This window comes from Lissotriton vulgaris, chromosome 8 (assembly GCF_964263255.1).
Source record: "Lissotriton vulgaris chromosome 8, aLisVul1.2, whole genome shotgun sequence".
NCBI lineage: Eukaryota > Metazoa > Chordata > Amphibia > Caudata > Salamandridae > Lissotriton > Lissotriton vulgaris.
Genome location: NC_141696.1, coordinates 742954028 through 742977628, shown reverse-complemented (window position 1 = coordinate 742977628; position 23601 = coordinate 742954028). Strand labels below are relative to the sequence as shown.

Here is a 23601-nt window from a genome sequence, read left to right as displayed (position 1 = left end):
CCCCTTTGCCCTAACCACGTAAGCACGCGATATTTTACTGCTTGCATTTTGTGTTCGCTTGTTAACTAAACAACCATTGGCAAAGCCAAAACACGAGTAAGCCCATACTTGTTAATTATTTGGCTTGACATTTTCAGCACAGTCTTGGCCCCTCTCGTTTTCCCTGCTGTGCCTTTCCCCATGTTGCTGCTACCAGGTGCTCCTTTCCATACAGTGCGCTGACTTCAGTAACTTGCGGTGCTGGCTGCAGATACCAAAGGGCCATTCATCTAATGATTAAAATACCTTTGGTGTAACTGGACTTGTATACTTTTGCTTGTTATTTTCTTTGTCTTACTTTGTAAGCTTATGTCATATTCTTTCAATAAAATTTTTCTGAACTTAAAATACCTTTGGTGTCTTTAGCAACCACCTCATTAGTGGAGCCTCCCAACATAGCGGCTCCATACATGCCTATATTCAATAAACTCATAAATTGAAATCAGAGTCTCTCTCGCCCTAGAGCACATTGATTATTAGCCTGAAAGTGCTAAAAGTACACCATGCATGAGTAAACTGGATGCTTCAAGTATATCATGGCGTTGTCTGCTTAGAGGGACACTCTATGCTCCATGGGTCCAGGCTGTATACCCCATTAGTGCAGTGCTTGCCGGAGTTTGCAGGCCAAAAGCTCCACTGTGATGTCAAAATGTAAGCGACAGTGGACACCCCTGACGAGTACCCCTTTGTAGTTTTATGATCTCTGAGACACTGGACCATACTAACTCTGGCTACAGGGGAGCAATACAATAATCGGACCCACTGAATGTAAGTGCTACCCAGTCCCATTTCCTCCAGTACCTTCTTGGCATAGCCCCACCTCACTGAGTCGAAAGCCTGTTCAGTATCTAGAAACATTAATGCACGAGAGTCTACTCCCAGCTCCAGAGTATGAAGTGCATGAGACAGCCAGCGCAAGTTCCAGAGCATTTTCCACTGTGGGATAAAACCTGACTGATCCTCATGAATCTGGTGTGGAAGCAGCGAGCAGATGACTAAGGATATTTTGGTCCACATTTAACAGAGTGGTTTGTAGGAAGCCATCTTCAGCGGTTTCGGTAGCATTTCAATCAGGACTTGCTGCATATAATCTGGAAGGATACATTTACCCAAGTCCTTCGTATACACAGCTAGCCGCTTATCAAGCAGACGGTCAAGAAATTGTTTGTAAAACTTTGCAGAGAGTCCATCAGCTCCTGGTAACTTGGCCAACTTAGGTTCCCTAACCGCTGCTAATAGTTCCTTCTTCGTTACTGGTGCATCCAGTTTTTCACAATCGTCAAGAGAAAGGTGCTGCAGAGGCAGTTTAGAGAGATAAACAGTTAACGCCCTATCTGCAGTGTTCCCTGGAGGCTCCATATATACCAATCTCAATTGTGACGCAAACACTGAATTTATAGCCATCCGGGTATGCACTATTCGACCTCCCTGATCCTTGATCACCAGCATAGGGTGCCTTGGATCTAATCCGGTGCGTCAACAGCTCCCCGCCTTATCCCCTTCCGTATACCATCAATGTTGCCCTACATTTCGCACCTGCTCTTATAACTGATCCCACTAGTTGCAGACCCTCCATTGTTCAGCTCAGTAACCCATAAACTTCAGAGAATCCAATATCGCTTTCTGAAGTGATTCAAACACAGTTACCTGACTCGTTGTGGCCCCCTCGAGTGTCCGACGGTGGCCATGCATTTGCTGCGCACCACTACTTTTAGAGCATCCCACTCCACAGCCCTACTGCTGTACGCTATTCCAATTATGATCAAAATATTGGGTAAGAGTCTCCTCTAACGTGCCCATAAATGCCTGATCTGTGAGGGACTTGGCTTTGAGTAGCCTTAGGGAACTCGGAAACGATGCCTCTCCAGGGAGTACTCAGCAAGCAGGGTTTGGCTTCGGCACCAGTCAATCAAGGACAAACTATGCAGAGACTGGGTGAAGGGCAGAGGTCATGTGGGATTTAGTGTCGGAGCACGAAGGGGCACTGTCCAGTAGACCATCAATGACACAGTTAAAATCACTTGCAAAAATTACTTCAGACAGCACAAAGGCTTAGGTTTTTGCAACCACCCTGCCATGAACGTCCCCATCATCTAAATTTGGAGTATACATTTTGACGAGACGGAGATCATGCACATCCAAGGAACCCTGTATTATGACCTACCGGTCTTCACCATCTAGGAACACTCAGGCCTGCTTTAAGGGCACCCCATGAGCCACCTATATTAGGGCCCCCCTAGCATACCCAGAATAAGTTGTGACATAGACCTGGTCCCTCCATCGCCTCTGCAGACTTTTAACACTATCTCCCTGTAGGTGCGTTATCTGCAAGAAGGCCACTGTATACCTGTGGTGATAAGCTTGCACTCTATTCCTCTTTCGAGGACTATTCAGCCCACGCACATTCCAAGACAATATTTTATACATAGCACCACTAACAATATAGAGATTTTAAGAAGAGGCTAGCACTCCTGTATATGGGCATGGACGAGGAGCAGACTGACCAATGCTGCAATATGTGGAAGACCCCGCACAGTCTAACCCAAACCATAGCAAAATTGCAATAAACAGCAATATAGTAACTCCTCCTCCTCCCTCCCCAACTCCCACGCTAAGGCAGTGGCCAAGGAACACCCCACCAACAATCAATGGACTAAAAGGAGCAGTTCCCCACCCCAAGCGCCCTCCCTATCCCGTCAACACAAAAAGGTTGCAGCCACTTGTAGTGTAGCTTCTGTCCAGGGAGCCCAAACTAGCGCTGATCACGAGCCCACATGAAGCTCAGCCATCCACACAGGCCCAGCCCTAGACTCCCTCCGCCTAGGGGAAGGCTGTGTACCACTAGTCAACCCAAGGACCCAAAAGAAGAAGACCGGAAAAAGAGAGAAAAACAGCTCAGCAGTAATCATAGGCAAAGTATCAACGACTGGTGAACCCCATCCATGTATATAGGAGATTGTAAAGCACTCAAGAATCCTTCGGTCATCGGAGACCACAGCATCATCCGAAACATATGGATAAACAGTGTCCCAACAGGCATCCGCCCAGCACTCAACCAGAGCTAGCCACATCACTCTGAGTTTCGTGCACCAAACATAGTGGCGTGAAGGAGTTCTGTGTGACCAAGGGCTTAGAGTCCGTGCGCAGAGTTCAGTTTGGGCATATGAGGATATGGTCACGTCTTGTAGGATCCATGGATTTTGGATAATCAGCAGGAGCCTGTGCTTTCTCCATTCAGTTAGCCACTACTCTGCACCTATTCCCATGAATTGCAGCCAATCCGCAGCCTGTTGTGGGGACTTGTAGAAATATACCTTGTTCTTTTGCTGCATCCGGAACTTCACAGGGCAGAGCAGACTGTATTTCTTATTTTGAACCCGGACCTGTCTCTTGATGGTCAGGAAGGATTTACAGAGGACTTTCACCTTCCTTGTGTAATCTGGAACGATTTGGATGGCCATTTACCCGGTCATGTCGAAGTATAGAGTTTCTGTCCCTGTAATCCAGAAACCGTGTAATAAGCACCTGCAGAGGTGTGCCAGGACTAGGGACAGGTGCCATGGCCTGATGCACTCGTTCAGTGGAGAAAAAGTTTGAGAGTCCCTCGGGCTCAAGGTCAGTAGCTATCCATCTCTCCAAGAATGGATCTGCTATTGGGCCCTGCTCACACTTAGGGAATCTGGGAATACGCAGATAGTTGCACCTCGAGCGCCCTTAACATCTTCCAGATGCTCCTCCATGAACATCACAAAACTTTTTAGCCCCTCCTACGTTGTCTCGAACTTGTCAACCTGCTGCCACAGCGTGGTGACCTCACCCTTATTAACCGTGTCGCTGTCCGCCACTTTGTGAAAGTCCAGGTGGGAATGATTTGTGACCAAGGCCACAGAGTCCATCTTGGACTCAAGCGCCACCCTTAGGTCTCGAATGGCCGCATGGATATTAGAAGTTTTTTTTGTTCTGGGGTCCGGACCTCGAGATCCCCCTACGCCCCCAGATCTCACACCTGGTGATCGAGCATATTGCGCTATTGTATCGACCTGAAACCCCTTCAAGTTTTTATCACGCGCTATTGTGTGCCCAAATCAGGGTGGCACCTCCACCAGGGGCCAGGTGGGCAACGAGACCCCCCTCCCCCCCCCCCCCCCCCCCCGGCGCTTCTGCATAGGGCAGCCAGTTCCCCCAAGTAAGTTGTGTGGGATACAGCAATCAAGATCACCACTTCAGTGCCCAAAGCCAGGCACCTGCCCTAAAAAAACAGAGCGGAGCAGCAGAGGACCGAACACCAGGTAAAGAGCCAGTCCAACAGGATCCACCGGGGTCAGGTTCCTAGATCAGGGGGACAATGTCAATTTGTCCCCCTCAGTGGCCTGCCAAGACCGATAAACACCTGCTCACTCCCTTGCAGCTGGCAGCTATCGCCCAGACGCTGATCCAGGGGGTGAGGTGGCGCACTTGGGATCCCCAGACACTGAAAACCTGGTCACTGTCTAAAAGTGCCAAAACACACATTTGTCCCACTCTAGTCTTAGCCCATAGGGCCCACACACACTTCTGTGTCAGTCCAGAGGAGCTATTTTCACCTGGGACCCCAGACAGTGAAGAATAAGGTCTTCGACAATACAGCCTCATTTGAGCTCTTAGCCCGCCTGTACCTCAGATGCACTGTAGTGTCAATACGTTCAGCCGCTGAGCACCTCTGTTGGATCCAAGGGGCAGAGAAAGTGCAAGCGGTAGCACCCTTACCCAGGACATCAGGCCACATTCCAGCAGCGCTGAAGCTCACTTCCATCCCGCTCTTGACTTCAGCCACAGGGCTTGCACACGCAGTAGAGGCAGGTCGGCTGATCCCTCTCCCGTCAGGATCTTTCAGAAGGGGGGAGAGGGAGATCTTTCAGAAGGGGGGGAGAGGGAGTACCCTCCGTTCAGTCCCCCGTGGGGCCCGGGCTTCAAGCTTCACCTGCATGGCGCCACCCACAGGATCCAGCAACCTGGTGCTGCCATGTTACCTAGACCTTGGCTGCCCGCTCAGCACTCCATCACCTCCAGGGAACAGCGCCGCCAGGCAGTATATTCCAACACCGGAGGCCGCCACAGCCCCCATTGCATCCCTCCGCTGCAGCACAAGAACGGGGCCAAGAACAGAGGCTGGACCTCCACCGTCCGTATTTCACAGCTCAGGCCACCCAGTGCTCGGGGCTCTGCATGCCTCAAACCAGCATTCAGGTGACTGGGTCCCGTTGATGCTTTCATCAAGCTGTCAGGGGACCAAACGGATCCCATATGTTTACGATACCCTGCACATCCCAATTCCGGATCCCATAGCTTAGCACGGTATGTAGCAGGATTTTATTTCCCTTGTTGGAAGCTGTCCAAGAATGTGTCTAGGCAGCCATGTTGCTTGCATGCTGAGTCACTTGCAAGACATTTTGTTAACTTACAGGAGGCTTAGAGCCCGCCCATTGCTCACCATTCGTTGGCTTCATCGTCACATTAGTTTCCTTGCTTCTCTTTGGTCAGCCCACACCGGCTTCACTTTCTCCCTATGTTTGTCGATCCTCTAGAGCATGGCTGAAGTACTGATCCTTGCCCAGTGCCTTTCCCCTGCTGGCGCTTTCGGAGCTTCTGTTTACTTTTAGTCGCAGCATTCCAAAAGAGTGCATGTGTTTTGCAGGCTATTTCTCACCACCAATCGCAAGCCACGTTGTTAATTGCCAACTCCCGTTTTGTTGCTTGCACCTCTCCCCTTCCATGTTGCTGCTTGCCTCCTCATTATTGCTTGCCTCATCTTTTCTGTCCCCCTTCCATGTTGTTGCTTGTTTGCCCCTCCCGTGTTATTGCTTTCCTTTTGCTTGCCCTGTCCCTATCACCCCTCCCAAATGGTTACTTGCTCCGTTGATGTTGCTTGCCCTGTACCTCACACCCTCCTCGCACGTTGCTGCCTGCTCCGTCCCCCTGCACCCTCCTACGTTGTTGCTTGTCCCATTCCCCTTCTTCGTTGTTGCTTGTCGCTTGTCCCGTCGTTGTTGCTCGCCGTGCTTCTACTTGCCCTGTTCCTCCCACCAACTTCCTGCTGTGTTGCTTGGCCAGTCCCTCCTGTCCCATCCCTTGATATTTCTTGCCCCAGTTCTCTTGCACACTCCTGCGTTGCTGGCCCCCCCCCCCGTCCCCCAACATGACGCATCCAGCGCTGGCCACTTCATAGCGCCCCACCCCCCTCCTAACTTTCAGCCATGCTGCACAACATGGCTAAAAGACCTTGATGATGCCAATAGCTCTTGTGTACGTGAGAACTGTTGGCTTTGCCAGTGCTTGTTACATTGTATCGTGGAATTGATTTTCAGCAGGTGGGAATTCAATATATGAATATATGAAGACCGATTCTTTAAATACAGAAGTATTTTCTATTAGACCAATGTACATGTGTTTCTGTCAAGTGGTAAAATTGCTGAAAACTTTTAACGGTGAGGATGGGAAAGAGTGTACATGAATCGCCAAGTATAGTCATTTTATTTTATTAATGGCATTTAGGAAGATTTAAGCCAGCCTAAATGGCTGTGCATAGGTACATAACACCAAGCCAGAATGGCCGTACGTTACCAGGATGCCCATTTTACAGCACCGCAGTGTTCTTCGTTCTTGAATTGTCTCTAAAACCAACAGAAATGTACACAATTTGTCTTCCTTTCATGGCCTCTGATCTTCTCAGCGACGCTGCTGTGATGTTATCCTCAACTGAAATTGCAATTTTCCCCAATCCCAAAAATCGCAAACAGGTGGTGTTGATTTACAGATCACTTGTTGATTTCTCTTGTGTTGACAAACCTGTCATGCTGCAATTAGTCCTTCGTCAGTGTTGATGCAAAACGTCCTCACCCTCAACTCATCGTTCTGTTTGCAATGTCTTTGCAGGCTAGATTACAGCGCGGACATTTATTCCTAAAACAGGGGAAACTAGACGAAGCTGAAGACGACTTCAAGAAAGTGGTAAGTGAAGAGGACGATGTACAATGGGACAGGAGAGAAAACTACTTGCATTTTTATACATAAAAAAACATCTAGGATTTGTAGGTGGAATGTTTTGGCACTGTTTTTGCATTTTTCTTTGTTAGGTTTTTATAACATGGTTTGTTTGTTTTTATTGAATCATTTGGTATATGTTGTGCTTATGCTTAATATGAATTTAATGGAATCTGTTTTTACTTAGTGCTAATTGGCTTCCAATACTAGAAATGATTTATGGGGTCTCGTCTGTAAATATTTTTATGCTAAATTGACTGTTTTGTATGATTTTGCTTTATTGTGTTTATGTTAATGGATTGTGATACACCCCATGTATTATTATACGATGTGTGCTTTTATGGATACATCTATATCCAAAAAAAGATTTGCATTGAATTGATAACAATGACTGGTGAAATGCCAACACTGCTGCGTTAGCAGAAAGTAAAAAGACAGCGTCTTAACCTCTGCTTCATGTCAGTGCTAGGCAGGCACTAGTCACTAAGAAAGGATTTATAGGTATCTGTACAAGATCAACCACAACAATTTAGTGCCTGAGCTGTTGGACTTTGGGAGGGTGAACGAAATTCACGTAATTAGCTTTCGTGTAATTTAACAAAGTGCAAATCTGTAAGTTAGTGCTATATTGTAGCGCAAAATGCGTCTTCATATGAATTGTTTGTGGGGATGCATTTTGCTGTAAGAGAAGCGCAAAAAACACAAGTGGCGCAAGCAACAGATGCTGGCAGTAAACTTTAGCCGCAAATGGCGCATAATTTCACAGTGGGGCGTAATAGCATTGCTTTTGGAATTGTGCATCACCACAACATTCCTGAAATTGCCTAAAATACCCCAGTGTAATTTAGATTTCACCCAAGCTTAGTAGGAGGCTGAATCTACTGTAGATTACAGTGAATATATGATACTTTAGCTGCATCTTTGGTAAAATAATAATCTGTTACACTGCATCCATAGCCAACTCTTCCAAGTAATGGTACACATTTTGCTGGATACTCGGATATATGAGTGGAAATCTGAACAAGATTAAAGAATGATTACACAATCCTGGCCAGGACCTAACGATTATTGAAAAGTTCACTAATGATAACTAAGCAATGGGACAAATCAAATGTACAGTGAAGGATAATGAACCTGCGTAATGGAGAGAAATGGTAATTTGTGACAGTGGTGGCCACCTTTGTTGTAATGCTTACATTGGCATAATGTTGGCATTTGTGTTTTGGGAATTCTTGGCACAACTATACGCAGCCCTAATCTTGTACTTGCACTGGCTACTATTGGTTTTTCTTGGCTTTTATAACACTCACTTCTGACAGTGGAAAGCCACTACCTTCCAAGGTTAACACAACCTGTTTGGATTCATTCAAACATTAATCCATTCACTACCTTGTATATTCATAAATATATCTGTGCTTATTCAACCATTAGTTCATTAATGTATTCATGCATTCTCTGACTCATTCTTCAAACTGTCTGCTCATTATCACATTCAACCTCTCACCTATCCATGCACAAATTTGTCAGGCTTTTTCACTATAAACTTGCTAGTCCTTGTAAAAGTGGCTAAAGAAGAGTCTGTGCTCCATGAGATAACTTCAGGGCAATTTATTCCCAAAGATAGATGTGCAGTAGGGAGCACCCATGATATGAGCCAGCGCTGATTGAACTTGAATATACCACCACTAAAACCTACATATTCCATTTCCCCACACAAGAATGGAACGCAGACATTCTTCATACATACATTCCACTGACCACACAACTACACACTTCCCCTTCCCCCACATGATAAAAGTACAAATGAAACTCAAAGCACCAGAATACCAAAGTTTACTCCAAAGCAAAATCTTGCAGTTTGTTAGGCAAATGCCTGCTGCTTTTCACACAGCTCAACAGCGATTCACCACTATCCACTTCTAGAACACCTTCAACATTCCTCACCACCAACTTCTTGCACATCCGAGCCAGACTTCTTTGGTCCCTCAAAATGAGGAGGGATCAGACCAGGAACAGCATTTGCCTCAATGCTATATGTAGGAAACATTGGTCCAAGCCACCTTTGAATTGCTGCGCCCGATATGTGAATCAACCACACCTTTGAAAACTGACACTCTAGATAAGTTCCACACCTTCCATCCTTCCACTCTTACAGAATTTCTAAAATCCAGAGCAACACATATCAGATTAGACCACTGCGACAGGCTTTTTACCAATTCAGCAGCATTTGACTCTAGCCAAGTCACCAATGCAAATACTCATGTTGGGACTTTTCCACCTTTCTATTTATTTAAACTGGCATCCTACTTTTTGTATGCATTAACTGGGTCTCTTATCTCTCAGAAATTGACAGATGATTAAACTGCAACTCTGTTCTTCAGCTACCAAGGAACCAACCAAGAGCCTGACCTGTGCTCTTTCAATGACTCCTAAGGGAACCCCCCTGTGACCATATGGGGAGAAGACTTGTAGGAAAGAAGGATAGTCAAGTGGGCCTACCTCAACTATTGAAGGCAAACTTAATTGAATTGTTGGCTACTCTGTTAAATCTTTCAACTTGTCCATTGGTTTCAGGGTCGTACACCACATTTGTCTTGTTCCTAACACCACACTTAACATGGTATGCCAGCATAACTTCATTAACAAAAGATGGATCATTGTCAGAGACAATCTAGTCCTATCCAGTTTTCACATTGTCATATCCTATTCTAAGCAATGAAGTTATCAATTTACTTCTACTCTCTCCCCATGAAGGTAGTCTCTCAGATTTAGCACTAAGGGTTCATTTAGAAGGTTATTTTTGATCCTAACCTTTTCCATTCCAGTGTACACTAGGGTGAGTAACCTGAGATTGGCTCTGTCTTGGAACAGTGCAGTGTGCAAGTGATAGAAAAATGCGGAGTGCCAGGGACGATAATAGAATGTTTCCATTTTCTTAGTTGGCAATGAGCATCTGAGTGCCACAGAAAAAATGATGCGCATGAAAGAAGTTATTTTTATCCTAATATGTATTTTGTCGTTTCCTGACTATTGTACATAATTATTTCTAATAATCTAATTCTATAAAAAAAAGTGAAGTAAATAAAAGTCCAAGGCAAGCAGTTAAGAAGTATCATACCGTTTGCTGTTATTTATGAAGACAAGTTAACTTAGATTGTTGATGCTTTGCTTGCTGATTTGTTCCACTCTTCTGGTATGTCAGTGGAGTGGTTGATGTGATGATGCATTGTTTGAGAATAGGACCCTTTTCAAAAAAGCATGTTGTATTTGCGCCCATAGCTAAAATGACATGAGCCACTACCGGCCTTTCCCTATTCTCGCTCCATACCACTATAGAATGTCTCAGTCTCATTACGTTAAAATTTAAAAAGTGCAAGAGATGTAAAAACTGGAAAACTTAAATCTTCCCTTGCTCAACATTTGTCTTCTCACTTTAGGATTTGCTACCCAGTTTTCTTTCTTGACTCGGTTTCTGTAGTATCTCCTAAAAAATCCTTTACTTCTTCAGGCTACTTAATCTCAATCAGTGAAGTGTAATATCTTGAATCCATACTAAGATGGCCCAGTCCCCAGCTTGGTATTTGATCATTGTATCTTGTTTTTGTTAGTCCATCTTCATTGAGCTCTTTGCTGGAGTGAATCGCTCCTCCTTCATTCTTTTTATTCTATGTGTCTGGCTCATCTTGGCCCCTCAATGTGAGGTACATGTCGTGCAGGTTTTTGTTTGGCATTCGCACTCCCTCTGCTCTGATCTTCCTTCAAATGCAGGCCACTCCAACTATTACCCTTCTCTTGTACATCAGCATGCTTCCAGGGGTGAAGTAGCAGCATTTTGGTACCACACTAGGGGCTGCAATATCCTTCATAAGTAACCCTGACTTGTCAATGTTGTTTTCTCATAACGAAGACCATTATTTAAGCACTGGAAGCCATGTTTTATTTTTAGTAATGCTTTAAGCTTTGTTGGGGTAGAGATAGGGATTGTATTAAGGTAAACACTATTGTAAGAACATGCATAAGATAAAGATTCTGGCTAGGTTTGGGTCAGGGCTAGATTTTGGACTGCAGTTAGGATTGCTTTTGAGGTTCGAGTTAGGGTTGTGGTTTGGGTTAAGGTAGAATTGGTTAATGGTTAGATAGTGGCGAAAGATAATGGTCCGGACTATAGCTAGGATTCGGGTTAGGAATTAAGTTTAAAGTGCTGCTTAAGGTTTGATTTGTTTTAATAGTTCACTAACAATGCAGTGACGGTGAGTGTTTTGGTCACCGTAACAGCAAGAGTTGTTTTACACCTGTTTGGAAGGATAATCCTCATTCTGATACTGGTTCTAATGTATCCTTCACAATTGCGAGTGCAGTGTAAATTTCAATTTTCTAATGTTTACTTCCTCCTAAACCAGAGTTTGCTATTACATATTTTAGCACAAATCAGTGCCAAAAACGATAGGCTGGTGACTGGCTGACAATTCCCACTGGGATTGGGTGGTGTTTTTTGGACACGATGCTCTTCTACCCAGTGGAAATGGTTTACATTTTTAAAAGCTGATAAGAACTCCTTTAAACATCACCTCTGCCAGGAGCTCGTTAAGTCTAAATCCACGCCTTGAGCCAGTGACACGGAGTCCACTCTTCGTGAATTAAGTGTGACACCGCCATAAATTCTTAAAAGGATTTTGAAATCACTGTATAAGATATTAAGTACAATAATAAAAACAAATCCAAAAGAATTTGATTTGAGAACCCTGCTGATAAAATATCACAATCAGTTCACTGTGGCAAATTATGAAAACCTTACTCCACGGGAATATCTATTCAAGCCCGTATTCTGGTAATTTAAGGTGAAATGTGTAAGTTTATATTTGGATTTATTTGATGTCTGCAAGAATACTAAAATGGAAACACGCCTGATCCAAGAAAGGCTTGTCGGTTTTGCACACAACCAAGTAGTCATTGGCGCAGTTTATTTGTGTCTGTCAAGTTTTTAATTGTAAAAGACAAACTGCTCAAGCCTTTATTTTTATGAACTAGGCAGTCGCTGCCAACGGCTTACCATATCTCATTTTTTTCCGAGGAATTGACTGTAGACTAACGACAACATCTGTTACATTTATGGACGAAGTAGTAGAAGCCATCCCCATATAACAAGGCAGCTTCTGGACATTTATGGCTCACTGGCAGTGACGTCAGCTGTCTGCTACTATGGCCTTAATTCTTAAAGGTTAATTAATAGTCTTTGATTGGGACGCATTACATTGTTCTTTGAGGTTGTAGATGTATCGATTCTGCTGTAGTTAGCACTGTGTGATGAGGGTTGCCCTTGAATATTTTTAACCCGGAGGCATTGTGTCAGTATTGATCAACCCGGAAGCATTGTGTCAGTATTGATCAAGGCATTACTGTTTATCAGGACCTGGGTTGATTTTTACTAGCGTTTCTGGTGTTATGGACCACGAAGGCACTAGCCCTTTGAATTGATTCTATTTTATGAGGTATTTTACTATTTTTATCGTAATTGTATAGAGTGTTATTGCTAAGTTGGAATGGTTTTAATTAAGTGACCAGATAAAAGATTTGTTGTTACCAGATGGAAACATGGTTGATGGCTGACTAGTTGTTGTAACACTTCGCTGCCGGTGGCAATGCGGGCAACTCATTGTGGGGGTTACTTCCATGGGTGACCTTGGGAGCTCGGTTTAGGTCTTCTTGTTTAGTTTCCCTGTTTGTCATTTTGGATTTTCTCTTCAGAAGAGCCAGTGAGTAGTAACACTAATTTGCATATTTGGTATTTTATTCTAAATCTATTCTTCGAAATCTATTGTTTTAAGATTGGCACTAGAATGTAAGCATACAGTTAGGCGATGTCTTAAATTGAGCTTAGCATCGTTTTTTTTATCAGTATAATGTCGGTAATAATGATTGAAATAAAAAATGACTTTTAGCTGAACGATACGTTCGTTCACAACCCCACTGCAAAGGGAAATCCTTAGGTAAACGTCAGATAACGGTTGGAAGTTTTTAAATGTAATATAGTTAAACTTCTGGCACAAATTTGATACAGATAGAGCAATTAATTATATGCTTTCCTAGAAGTATGTATTTATGGATAGACTAGGTACCTTTTCTTGTAATGGTTATTTCACATGAATCCACCAGGTGTCACTAGATGCTAACTAAGCAGCTATGCTGAAAATTAACGCAGTAGAATCCAAGGGCTTAATTTAGCACGGAGGAGGTGTGTTTTTCCGACTTCCATCCGACAGATGCTGCAGTGAATTTACATTTCTGTTGGAATTCCAGCATTACTGTTGCAGAGACATGGTCTTTAGGCGGAATCGATGCAAGAGGCCAGGCAGTCAGATTGTGGTAAACCCCGAGAAGGATTCCAGACTGTGGTAATCTAGAAGCTGGTGGCGAGATTGTTAAACCTGGCAGGATGCCACTCTTCTGGTACCCAGGGAAGTGGAGTTAGCAAAGTTTCGTGCTAAAAGGGCGTTCTGTGCCTGTCATTGACTTGAAGTATTTGTGTTAGAGTCGGAAGAGAGATGGGTATGGTGGTGGGTGCTGATGGCTGACTTTGTTTTTAAGTTTAGAATGCTTTATTGAGATTATATAACCATGTAAAACATCATTACAAAAACGAATAATAACAGGACATTTGAGAACGAGGAGCATGGAAGAAAAACAATGTTACACAATATCCTTATGAAATGAAACTGTAAACAATGTTACACAATATCCTTATGAAATGAAACTGTACTAAGTGAAGGTGCATTTTTAGAAGATTTTAACGTGAGAAAAGAGGAGAGAAAGAAGGGAATGTAGAAGAGAAGGGCGAGGGAAAGAAGAGAGGAGGAAAAAGAAAGAGAGAAATAGTCCTGAAAGATAAAGGGAGATAGAGAAATTAAACAATAGTACGAGCCATAGTTGAAATACATTAAATAACATTGTAATTATGTAATAAGAAAAGTTAAGTAGACTTTCTAGATAGAAAGTTAGTTAAAGGTAACCATAATAAATCTCTTTTAATCAGCAAGGAAGTGGAAGTGGCATAAGCTCTGTCCATTCTGTGATGATGACATAGTAAATTCCTCCACCATGCTTGGTAAGAGATTTTTGAAGTGTCTTTCCAATTAACAGTAATAATTTGAAAAGTAATAGCTAAGGCACTCCATGCCGTACATGACTCGGTGGTGGAGTCAGACAGAAAAGTCCAAATTTGTTTCAAAGTAAAAGCTGAGTGGTGTCGTCTAAGATTAGGAAAATTAACTCCGCCTGAGTTCTTAGGGAGTTGAAGACGAGCCAGTGAGATTCTAGGTTTGTGGTTATGCCAAAGAAACTTGGTGAGTAAATTATTAACGGTTCGAAAAATAAGTATTAGGGAGAGAAATAGGAAGCATAGAGAGATTAAAAATTAATAATTGGGAGAAGCATCATCTTAATCGTGGCTAGTCTACCCCACCATGAAAGAAAAAGAGGAGACCAACTATCAGTGACAACCGAAATTTTCCTAAGAATTTGGTGTGGTTGATTTTAATAAGGTCCTTGAGATTGTTGCAATATTAAATACCAAGACTTTTGATATGGGAAGAAGTCCATTCAAAACCAGAATCGGTGAACATAGAAGGGAGACAAAATGTATTTAAAGTTAAGATTTCTGATTTATCAACGTTCAATTTGTATCCCGAGACACTAGAGTAATTTTTTAATAAGGAAAAAAATGCCGGTAGGAAGACAGATGGGTTAGAAATCTAAAGTAGGATGTCATCGGAAATGAAAATGAATCCCTGTGTAGTGTTTAGAGCATCTAATAGTCTCTAAGAAGGGTTCAAGGGCAAGGATGAAAGGGAGGGGAGAAAGAGGACAACCCTGTCTAGTATCTCTGAGAAGAGGGGAATATCTGGATTGACAACCGTTTACCGAAACAGATGTAGTTGGTGCAGAGTATAAAAGTTTTATAAATTTAACAATAGTGGGACTGAAACCATGCCATTTCAAAGAACCAAATATGAAATCCCAGCTTAACCTTGAATAGGGCTGTGCCTGCCTTCCACAATGCTGGCTCCACCTCCTGTGGGGCGTCTGGTGTGCCTGCCCTGCACTGTGGAAGGAAAGGAGAAGTCTGGTAAACAGAGTGCTTCAAACTGGTTTGGACTGGGCAAAGGCCCCTCTCCCCTCAGAGAACAAAGGATTTTGGGGTATAAATATTGGGACCCTGATCCCATGAAATTAGATCACTTTGGACTACAAGAAGAAACCTTTACGGAGAAGAGGAACCTGAAGAAAATTAGGAGAGACTATTCCGAAGCTGAAGTGCTGCTTGGGGGATTGGCCTGCAGTGGTTGCCTTGCTGCCAAAGGAAGGAGAAAGGAACTTAGTGTACTTTGCTTTCATCTTGTGAAGTATCTCCAAGGGCTTGGAAAAGAGCTTGCCTCCTGCTGAAGTCTCAGGACTTCACCCCCCAGCTCCCCAGAGTTCTTTGGAAGTGCCTGCTGCTGTATTGGGCCTTCTGAGGAACTGCGTGTCGCAAGGAGCTGGAAGCGCGACTCAACGAGAAGAAGAGTGTTGCCGACGCTGTGCCTGCCGTCGCAACTCCGAAGGAGGGTGTCGCCGCTGGAACTGTCGCACTGCACCGCATCGGAGAGAAGCATGCCGCAACGAAGAGGAAGCGTGTCGCCGTCGCTGCTGCTGCTGTCGCAACTCTGAAGGAGGGTGTCGCTGCTGTAGTTGTCGCACTGCACCGCATCAGGAGAAGAATCTCGCAACGAGGTCAGAGCGTGTCGCCGTCGCTGTGCCTGCCGTTGCAACTCCGTAGGAGGGTGTCGCAGCTGGAACTGTCATATTGCACCGCATCAACCAAGACCACCTTGCATCCCCCAGAAGCGCGCCGCCGTCGGAGCTGCTGCCATCGGATCTTGGATGTTGCCGCTATAGTTGTCGCATCAAGTGGAAGCTTCACGCAGCATGGGAGAAGAGCGTCGCCACTGGAGCTGCTGCCGTCGCATCGTAAGGGGGTCGCCGCTGCAGTCCATGCATCGAACCGAGAACTTCTCACATCCCCGAGAAGCGTACCACATCTGGAAGATCTTCACGTCTTTATTTCTTTGTATCTGAACTTTGACACATTTCCCATGGCTGCGACATTGCTTGTCGTGGAAGCGCAACGCAACCTAAGGTACATTGACGCAGAGTGTCATGTCTCAGAACTGAATTGAAGTAAGCTTAAATCTACCATCTTAAAGTAATCGTGTTGTGTATTTTTGTCGTTTATGGTCTCGTGGTAACTCTATATAAAGTCTATTTATTTTTTATATAAAACCTGTGTGGTGTGCATTTGTAGTTGTGGTGTCCATTTGTAGTGTTGTCACTGGGTTACAGTATGTGGTCACAACTGCTTAACTTACAACGCCTCTGAGATTAAGCCTTGATGCTCATGCCCAGCTACCTAGAGGGTGAGCAGGGGTTTTTTTCAGGAGTGTAATCCCCTTATTCTGACTAGAGGAGAGGGTCCCTATTTGTCACACGTACCTACCTGTGCCAACTAGAGACCTCCAAATCTAACAGGTAACAACTTGTGACAGCGGTTATTTTAACCCTTTGGCTAATAAACTTAAATTACCAAATACATAAAGAAATTGAGCGTATTTGAGAGCTGTGTACATTCGTTCTAAATGATTAATCAAGCAAATCGTAGGACACTTATGTTACATGCATTGGCATAGCCAATAGGTCTTGCTTTTGGTACTTTATAAGTATGTAGTTTTGCAGAACAATATCCTTGGTGCAACACCATCAGCTGTTGCGTGGCTAAACCTTGTACCTTATAAGTGTTTAGCCATGCAACAGTTGATGTTGTTGCGCCAACAATTTTGTGCTGTATAACTAAATACTTATAAGGTCCCAAAAGCGAGACCTATTGGCAATGCCAATGCTTGTTTATTAGAGGTATTGTGGCTCTCAACCCTGGTAAAGGACTCGGGCTGTGCATTGCCTGAGCAGCCACAAGGTGGGATTAGGACCCAAGGGGTAAGTATACCAGTGTTGTCATTGGTTGTCGCGGCACCCATTTGGAAAGATCTCCCACACGTGAGGCTAGTGTATGAAGACAAGAGTATGGGTAGCCATGCCTTACCCCCCCTATTCTCACAGATGGTAACAGCCAGCGTCTCCTAGCCCAGCACATCACAGGATGCAGACTAGGCAGCGTTCATGGAGATGGAGATGGCAAAAGGCTTAAACTGCGCGAGGGGCATAATGAATGCGCAAGAGCCTGAGGATTCTGGGGTCAAAATCGACACATCCAGCACTCAACAGCTGGTGAAAGCAGACGTAGCATGTACCCTGAGCTAGGCTGGGATCAGAAAGTAGTCCAGCTCTGGATGGAGCACATGGGCAAATTCATCCCACCCCAGAAGGACTCATTCAGCAAAAATTCGAACTGGCAGACATCATTTAAGGCTCAGAGCCAAGCAGGGAGACGCCCCTTCAAGCAGCCCTTTCAAGGCATGCTCTGAGCAACTGGTCAAAGGTGGAGTAGTTTAAAAGGTCTTCGTCCCCCCGCCCCCCCTCCCCCCTCCCTCGGGCACTTGAAGACTATTTAATGTCGGGTCCTACTCCTGGGGGAAAGCCTGTAAATTCAACCCACAGCTGCAACAAATGTGGGGCCCCACACCCAGCAGTGTATTGCAACGGCAGGCGGGAGTCACCCCCCCACACAACGACAGGACAGTTAAGCACCAGTCAATAGACAAGCATCTGTCCCCCGTAACCACCCTTTGCAACAGAGTTAAGAACACAGCTGCCGCCACATTGGTAAGGGCGCATCTTTCATCCCAGACCGCTCCCTAGCCGTCACCAGCTCAGGAAAGGGCCCCTCTCCGTTAATCTTGCACACCCTCCTCCCATTGCTCAGAAGATACCCCAATACCAAAGACTGCCTATTGCTGGCGAATGGTTTTGTAGAAGGCTCTGGATTCCATATGTTGGCCCCCAAGGAAGTAGGGATGCAGACAACTTGAGGTCTGCTAAAGAGCTGCCTTCAGTAGTACCTGATAAGGTTGCAAAGGAATTAGCATTAGAGTGGGTGGCAGGACCATTCCCCTCTCCCCCGCTGGCCAACTTTGTGGTTTCTCCCCTGGGAGTGGTCCCCATGAAAGAGCCAGGAAGTTTCAGACTGATACACCATTTGTTATACCCCGAGGTTAATTCAGTGAACCACGGGATGGAGGGCGGGCTTTGTTCTGTCATTTACTGCTCGTTCAATGTGGCGGTGAACATGGTAAGGAGAGCGGGCAAGGGGGCTTGGCTAGCAAAGGCAGACATCGAATCTGCATTCCACCTGCTGCCGGTTCACTTGGGCAGCCATCACCTCAAGTGCTTCAAGTTGGAAGGACAGTTTTATTATGACAAGTGCATGCCAATGGGTTGCGCAGTGATATGTGCCTACAGGTGTAAAGCACTATTTGGATGATGTCTTGTTCATCGGGGAGAAGGGGACCCAGGACTGAATGGAGGCACTGCAAAGTTTTCAAGGACTGACTGAACACCTAGGGGTCCCCTTGGCACCTGGGAAGACCAAAGGCCCAGCGCTTGTCCTGATGTTTCTTGGATTGAGCTAGACACGGTAGAAGACGTGTCCAGACTACCGGTGGGTAAGGTGCAGGCCCTGATCCTGGACATCCAGACAATGTTGGCGAAGAACAAAGCGACCTTGGGTGCCATTCAGCGTCACCTGGGTAAATTGAATTTTGCAGCAATGGTGATCCCAGCGGGGTAGGGTTTTTGCCAGAAGGCTGGCCAGGGCCACAGCTAACATTAAAAAGAAACACCACCTAGTCAGACTTAGCAAAGGGTTGAAACAGAACCTCAGAATATATGCAGAATTCTTGGCCAGCCTCAATGGCACACGGTTCTGGAGAGCCCCCTGGGCAGGCAGCCCCGAACTGTTCCTTTCTACAGACGCATCAGGCAGGAAAGGTTTTGCCACTATAAAAGGGAGTGAGTGGTGCGCACAGAAATTTGCCTAACGCATGGCGCAAAAGGAAGATTACAGCCAATGTCGAAGTCTTGGAACTATTTCCCATAGTGGCAGCTCTCCATCTATGGCCAGAGGCTTTGGCGGCAAAAAGGGTTTTGTTTTGGTCTGATAACATGGCGGTGGTGCAGGCCATAAATGCGCAATCTAGAAAAAGTCCACTGGTACTCTGCCTACTAAGTGAGGGCCTGTGCATAACTCTATAGAGTTTCGGGCCCGGCACATTCAAGGAATTAAGAATGTGACAGCTGACGCTTTTTCTAGTTTTTAGTGGCTCTGTTTTCAAGAGACTTGGCCACGAGCAATAGCAGAAATTACTCCTTTCCCTGCACACCTCCGGCACCTACTGCAGTGGACCAACGTTTAATGGAACTGGGTGAACTGTCTCTCGCACCAGGGGCCAGGAGGTGGTACAAGTCCTGCATCTCTACTTTCTCTGTGGTGTCGGGGGCATGGGGCGGGGATATAGTGACTCTGGAGCACAAGGTGTAAGATTTTGTTCTATGGGCCAAGGATCAGGACAAGAGCCACTCCTGGATCTCGGGATACTTAGCTGCAGAGAGCCATCACGCCAAACTCAGAGGGCAACAGGATCCTGCCAGGGCGTTCCCCATAAGGGTGGCACTTAAAGGATGGCTAGAGGGGAGACACGAGTACCAGATACCAGGTCGCCCATTGAATTCCACACTACAGGTAATGAAAGATGATGTGCACAGGGCTAAATATTACACCTATGAGGCCAGCCTTTTTGTTGCTACATTCAGTTTGGTATTTATTTAGCCTTCGGAGTCAGCGAGTCAATCGCCAGCTCAACAATTTATTTATTTATTTAAGTTTTGTATAGCGCTAGCTAGACCCGAAGGTATCAGTGCGCTTGACAACGGATACAAATAAGCATCAACATAATAGGTAGGTCGGAGCAAGGTAGGGAGAGTATAGTAGCAAGTAAAAGTCTATACAATAACGGCATGAGGGCGACATGGCGGAGATCAAGGGAGAGTCATCATGTTCTCGCTAGGACCAAAGAGATAGTGAACTAACAAAGTCAAACGGGGGGTTCTCGTTACGATCCAGCCCGCTCAAGAAAGAAGGCTTTGAGTAGTATCTTGAATTTCAGGAAGGAGGCGGTCATCCTGATGTGGGGGGGGATGGAGTTCCATATCTTTGGAGCATTTCCTGCAAAGGACCTGTTAGATCTTTTACGTTTCTGTGATTTCAGAGGTATGAGTAGTAGCGTGTTGGAGCTTCTGAGGGTCCTGGACTGACCAGCTCTCTTGAGTTTATTGGCCAGATATTCCAGTTTACATGTATGCAGGGCTTTGTGTGTGAGGCAGGCTGTGCGGAAGTTGGCTCGTAGGTTAATAGGAAGCCATTTCAGGTCCTTGAGAGCCGGGGTGATGTGCTCATATTTCTTAGTTCCCGTGACCATTCTAGCTGCTGCATTAAGGGTAGCAGTCAAAGGACTTAGATGAGATTTGGCTGTTCAAGTCAGAGTAGCAATGCCATAATCAATCCTGGAGAGTACCAGTGCCTGAGTGGCCTGTTTCAGGTCTTTCAAGGGGAGGAAGGGTTTAGGTTTGTAGAGAAGTTTCAGGTTAAGGAAAGCACTTTTGGCAGTTTTAGAGATGTGTTCTTTCATGTCCAGTTTTGGGTCCAGAGTGATCCCCAGTGATTTGACGGAGGTTGTAGGAACAAGAGGAACATTGAGGGCGTTTAAGGCTTTGAGCCATTCGAGTATTTGGGGATTTTCACTTTTGTTTGAGATGAGGAGCACTTCTGTCTTTTCTTCATTAAGTTTGAGGTGGTTGGATGAGAGCCAGTGTTGTACCTCTGTTGAGGTAATTGGAATTTTTATGGTCAATTGTGTCCCCTAACGTAGACCCCAACGGCTCCATGTACACACTTCAAGTACATGTAATTTCCCTCCACGACCGAATCTGAAGACGCAAATACATTTGCGTCCAAGGTTAACATGTCCTCTATCAGATCCACCATGAATGGATCGATAATTCCGTTCCTAAGTATGCCGTGCCACTGTCTTTATATGGTGCACTTTCACGTTTTCCTGGCTCTGCCGAGCTAGGCCCTGATTTCTGTCTTCAAGCCACTTCTGCCTCTGATTCTGAAAGCTGCAGCATGGAGATGCATCCCTGACCTCTGCCTTACTTCCTGCCAACCGAGCGGTGCCCGGCTCGGCCTGGTCTGCCTGCCAAAAACAGTATTTTGCCTCTAAAGTTATCAGCGTAGCCAGCACAGCTCCTCGAAAACACATTCCTGTCTAGTGATTTAGGTAAACATATCCCCGGCTGCAGAGCAAAGAGCAAGTCTCCCTGTCTCCGTGCAAGTAATTTACAGTTCCCGTTACCATGGTAGGCTTCGAGCATCCGCATGTAGACACGCAGACACCTATGCACGCACTAACATTCAGTATAGAGTAGCCTCTGCCCAAGAGACCTTTTCCTCTAGATTAAACATCCTCCAAATACTTGATATCAGATATGTTATAGGAACAGGTCGATCTGACATGCCAGACTTCTGTCTCTTCTACTAGTGTTAAAAGTCAGACCTTTAGCTTCCTCCCGTTGCACGTCAATCACACGTCATATTAGCTGCGCGCGCATCCAGGCCATAGGTTTCAGCTGACTCTGCAAGAATTCTCTAAGCATCTACCCACTTATGACACTTTTTCTGTGACGTTTCTAGTGTACGCCTCTGTGCACACCCATGTTCACGCCTTTTTGCTACGCACATGTGTTCTTATCATATACATATCACTTGTCACGCCTACTGTATTCAATGCTATTGTGTCATTTTACTATATATGTCATGTACTGTAAATAAATCGTTGACATCTTTTCCTGCCATCATTGCATACCCGAACCCTTGTATTGATGGACTAGATCTCCATTGACTCGAGTCATTTAGTCATCTTTTATGATTAAAGCCCTTATGACTCAGACACCACGGACTCTGCCTCTCATTTGATTGAGCTATTCTTTTGTAACCTGTCTGAAATTATATGGAAAAATAGTATACGGTAAAATATTTACCACACTGTGAGTGTGTCATTTAGTCTGTGGATGTCTGCGATCGAAGTGGTTTCCAGGTAGAGTTGTGTGTCGTCCGCATAGAGGTGAAAGGGGATGTTGGAGTTCCTTAGAATTGTAGTGAGGGGCTCCATGTAGATGTTGAAAAGTTGTGGAGAGAGTACTGACCCCTGTGGGACTCCTCTAGTAATGGGGAGGGGGTCTGATTTGGAGCTTTTAATTTTGATAATTTGTGTGCGGTTTTTAAGAAAGGAGGCGAACCATTTGAGAACTGTTTTTTCCAAACCCGCTCTCTTCTGTAGGACATTGAGTAGTAGGTTGTGATCCACTGTGTCGAACGCTGCCGAGAGGTCTAAGAGGATGAGGAGGCTACATTGTTTGGAGGCGAGAGACATGTGTAGCTCATCCATCCTATTTGAGGATTGCGGTTTCTTTGCTGCAGCCCTTTCTGAACCCAGATTGGTGTGGGTCAAGAAGATTCAAGATCTCTAGGTGATGGGTTAGCTTAGATAACACACATTTTTCCAAAATTTTCGATAAGAGCGGAAGGTTCGACACTGGTCGGATGTTGTTCAGTACTGTGGGGTCGAGGCCAGGTTTTTTTAGGAGTGGCGTGACTTGACCTAGTTTAAGGCAGGCCGGGATGGAGCCATCGCTCAAAGAGCTGTTGATGATCTTGGCCCAGATAGGGGCTAGAGTATGTTTCAGGTCTTTGGTCAGTCTCGAGGGCAGTTGATCAAGGGAGTGAGACGAGGGATTAGCGATGGCAATGAGATCGCTTATCGCTTCGGTTTGGATGGGTTGGAAGGAAGACCAGTGAGTGGCTGCAGTTGTTGGTCTTGAGTGGGTAGAAGCAGTGGGGCTTAACTCTGTGAGGACGGAAAGATCGCTGCAAGATCGGTCAATTGAGGCAATTTTTTCGTTGAAGAAGTTAGCAAAGTCGTCGCACTGGGATTTGGACGCAGTTAAGCTGTCTGTCATAGGTATGGAGGTTTGGTTCCTGATGATATTGAAGAGTTCTTTCGGGTGGTTTTTAGCCTCGTCTAGGGCAGAGCAGAAGGATGACTTTTTGTTCTTGATATGATTAAGGTAGTTTTTGCGAGCTGTTTTGAGTTGGTCCCGGTTGAGGGCAGTGGGGTTGTTCCTCCAGGATCTTTCCATGGCTCTTAGGAGTCTGCGCTCATCATTGATGTCAGTGGAGAACCAAGACCTGGAGGGAATGCTTCTGTTTTTTTTTTAGTTTTCTAGGTGCCAGCTGGTCCAGGACGCACTCCAGGTTGGAGTGATAGAGCGAGGTGAGATCCGTGGTTGAGAGGAGCTCCGTCGAGCTCGGGAGGAGTGAGCTGAGAGCATCTTGTAGCTTGTCAGGGGGGACTTTCGATATGTTTCTGACCCACTTGGGGGAGGTTTGTGTGGGTGGGAGGGAAAGAGCTGAGTGGTTGATATGAAAGAGGATGGCGTGGT

At 45.3% G+C, this 23601-nt stretch overlaps 1 protein-coding gene across 1 annotated transcript in view; it reads left to right on the top strand.

Annotated features, from left to right (window-relative positions):
* Positions 1–23601, top strand: part of DNAJC3 (DnaJ heat shock protein family (Hsp40) member C3) — a 251087-nt gene that overhangs the window by 46583 nt on the left and 180903 nt on the right. The window contains exon 4 of the mRNA XM_086934645.1: positions 6952–7026. Coding sequence (XP_086790771.1) covers positions 6952–7026 — 75 coding nt within the window. The remainder of the gene's footprint in view (positions 1–6951; positions 7027–23601) is intronic.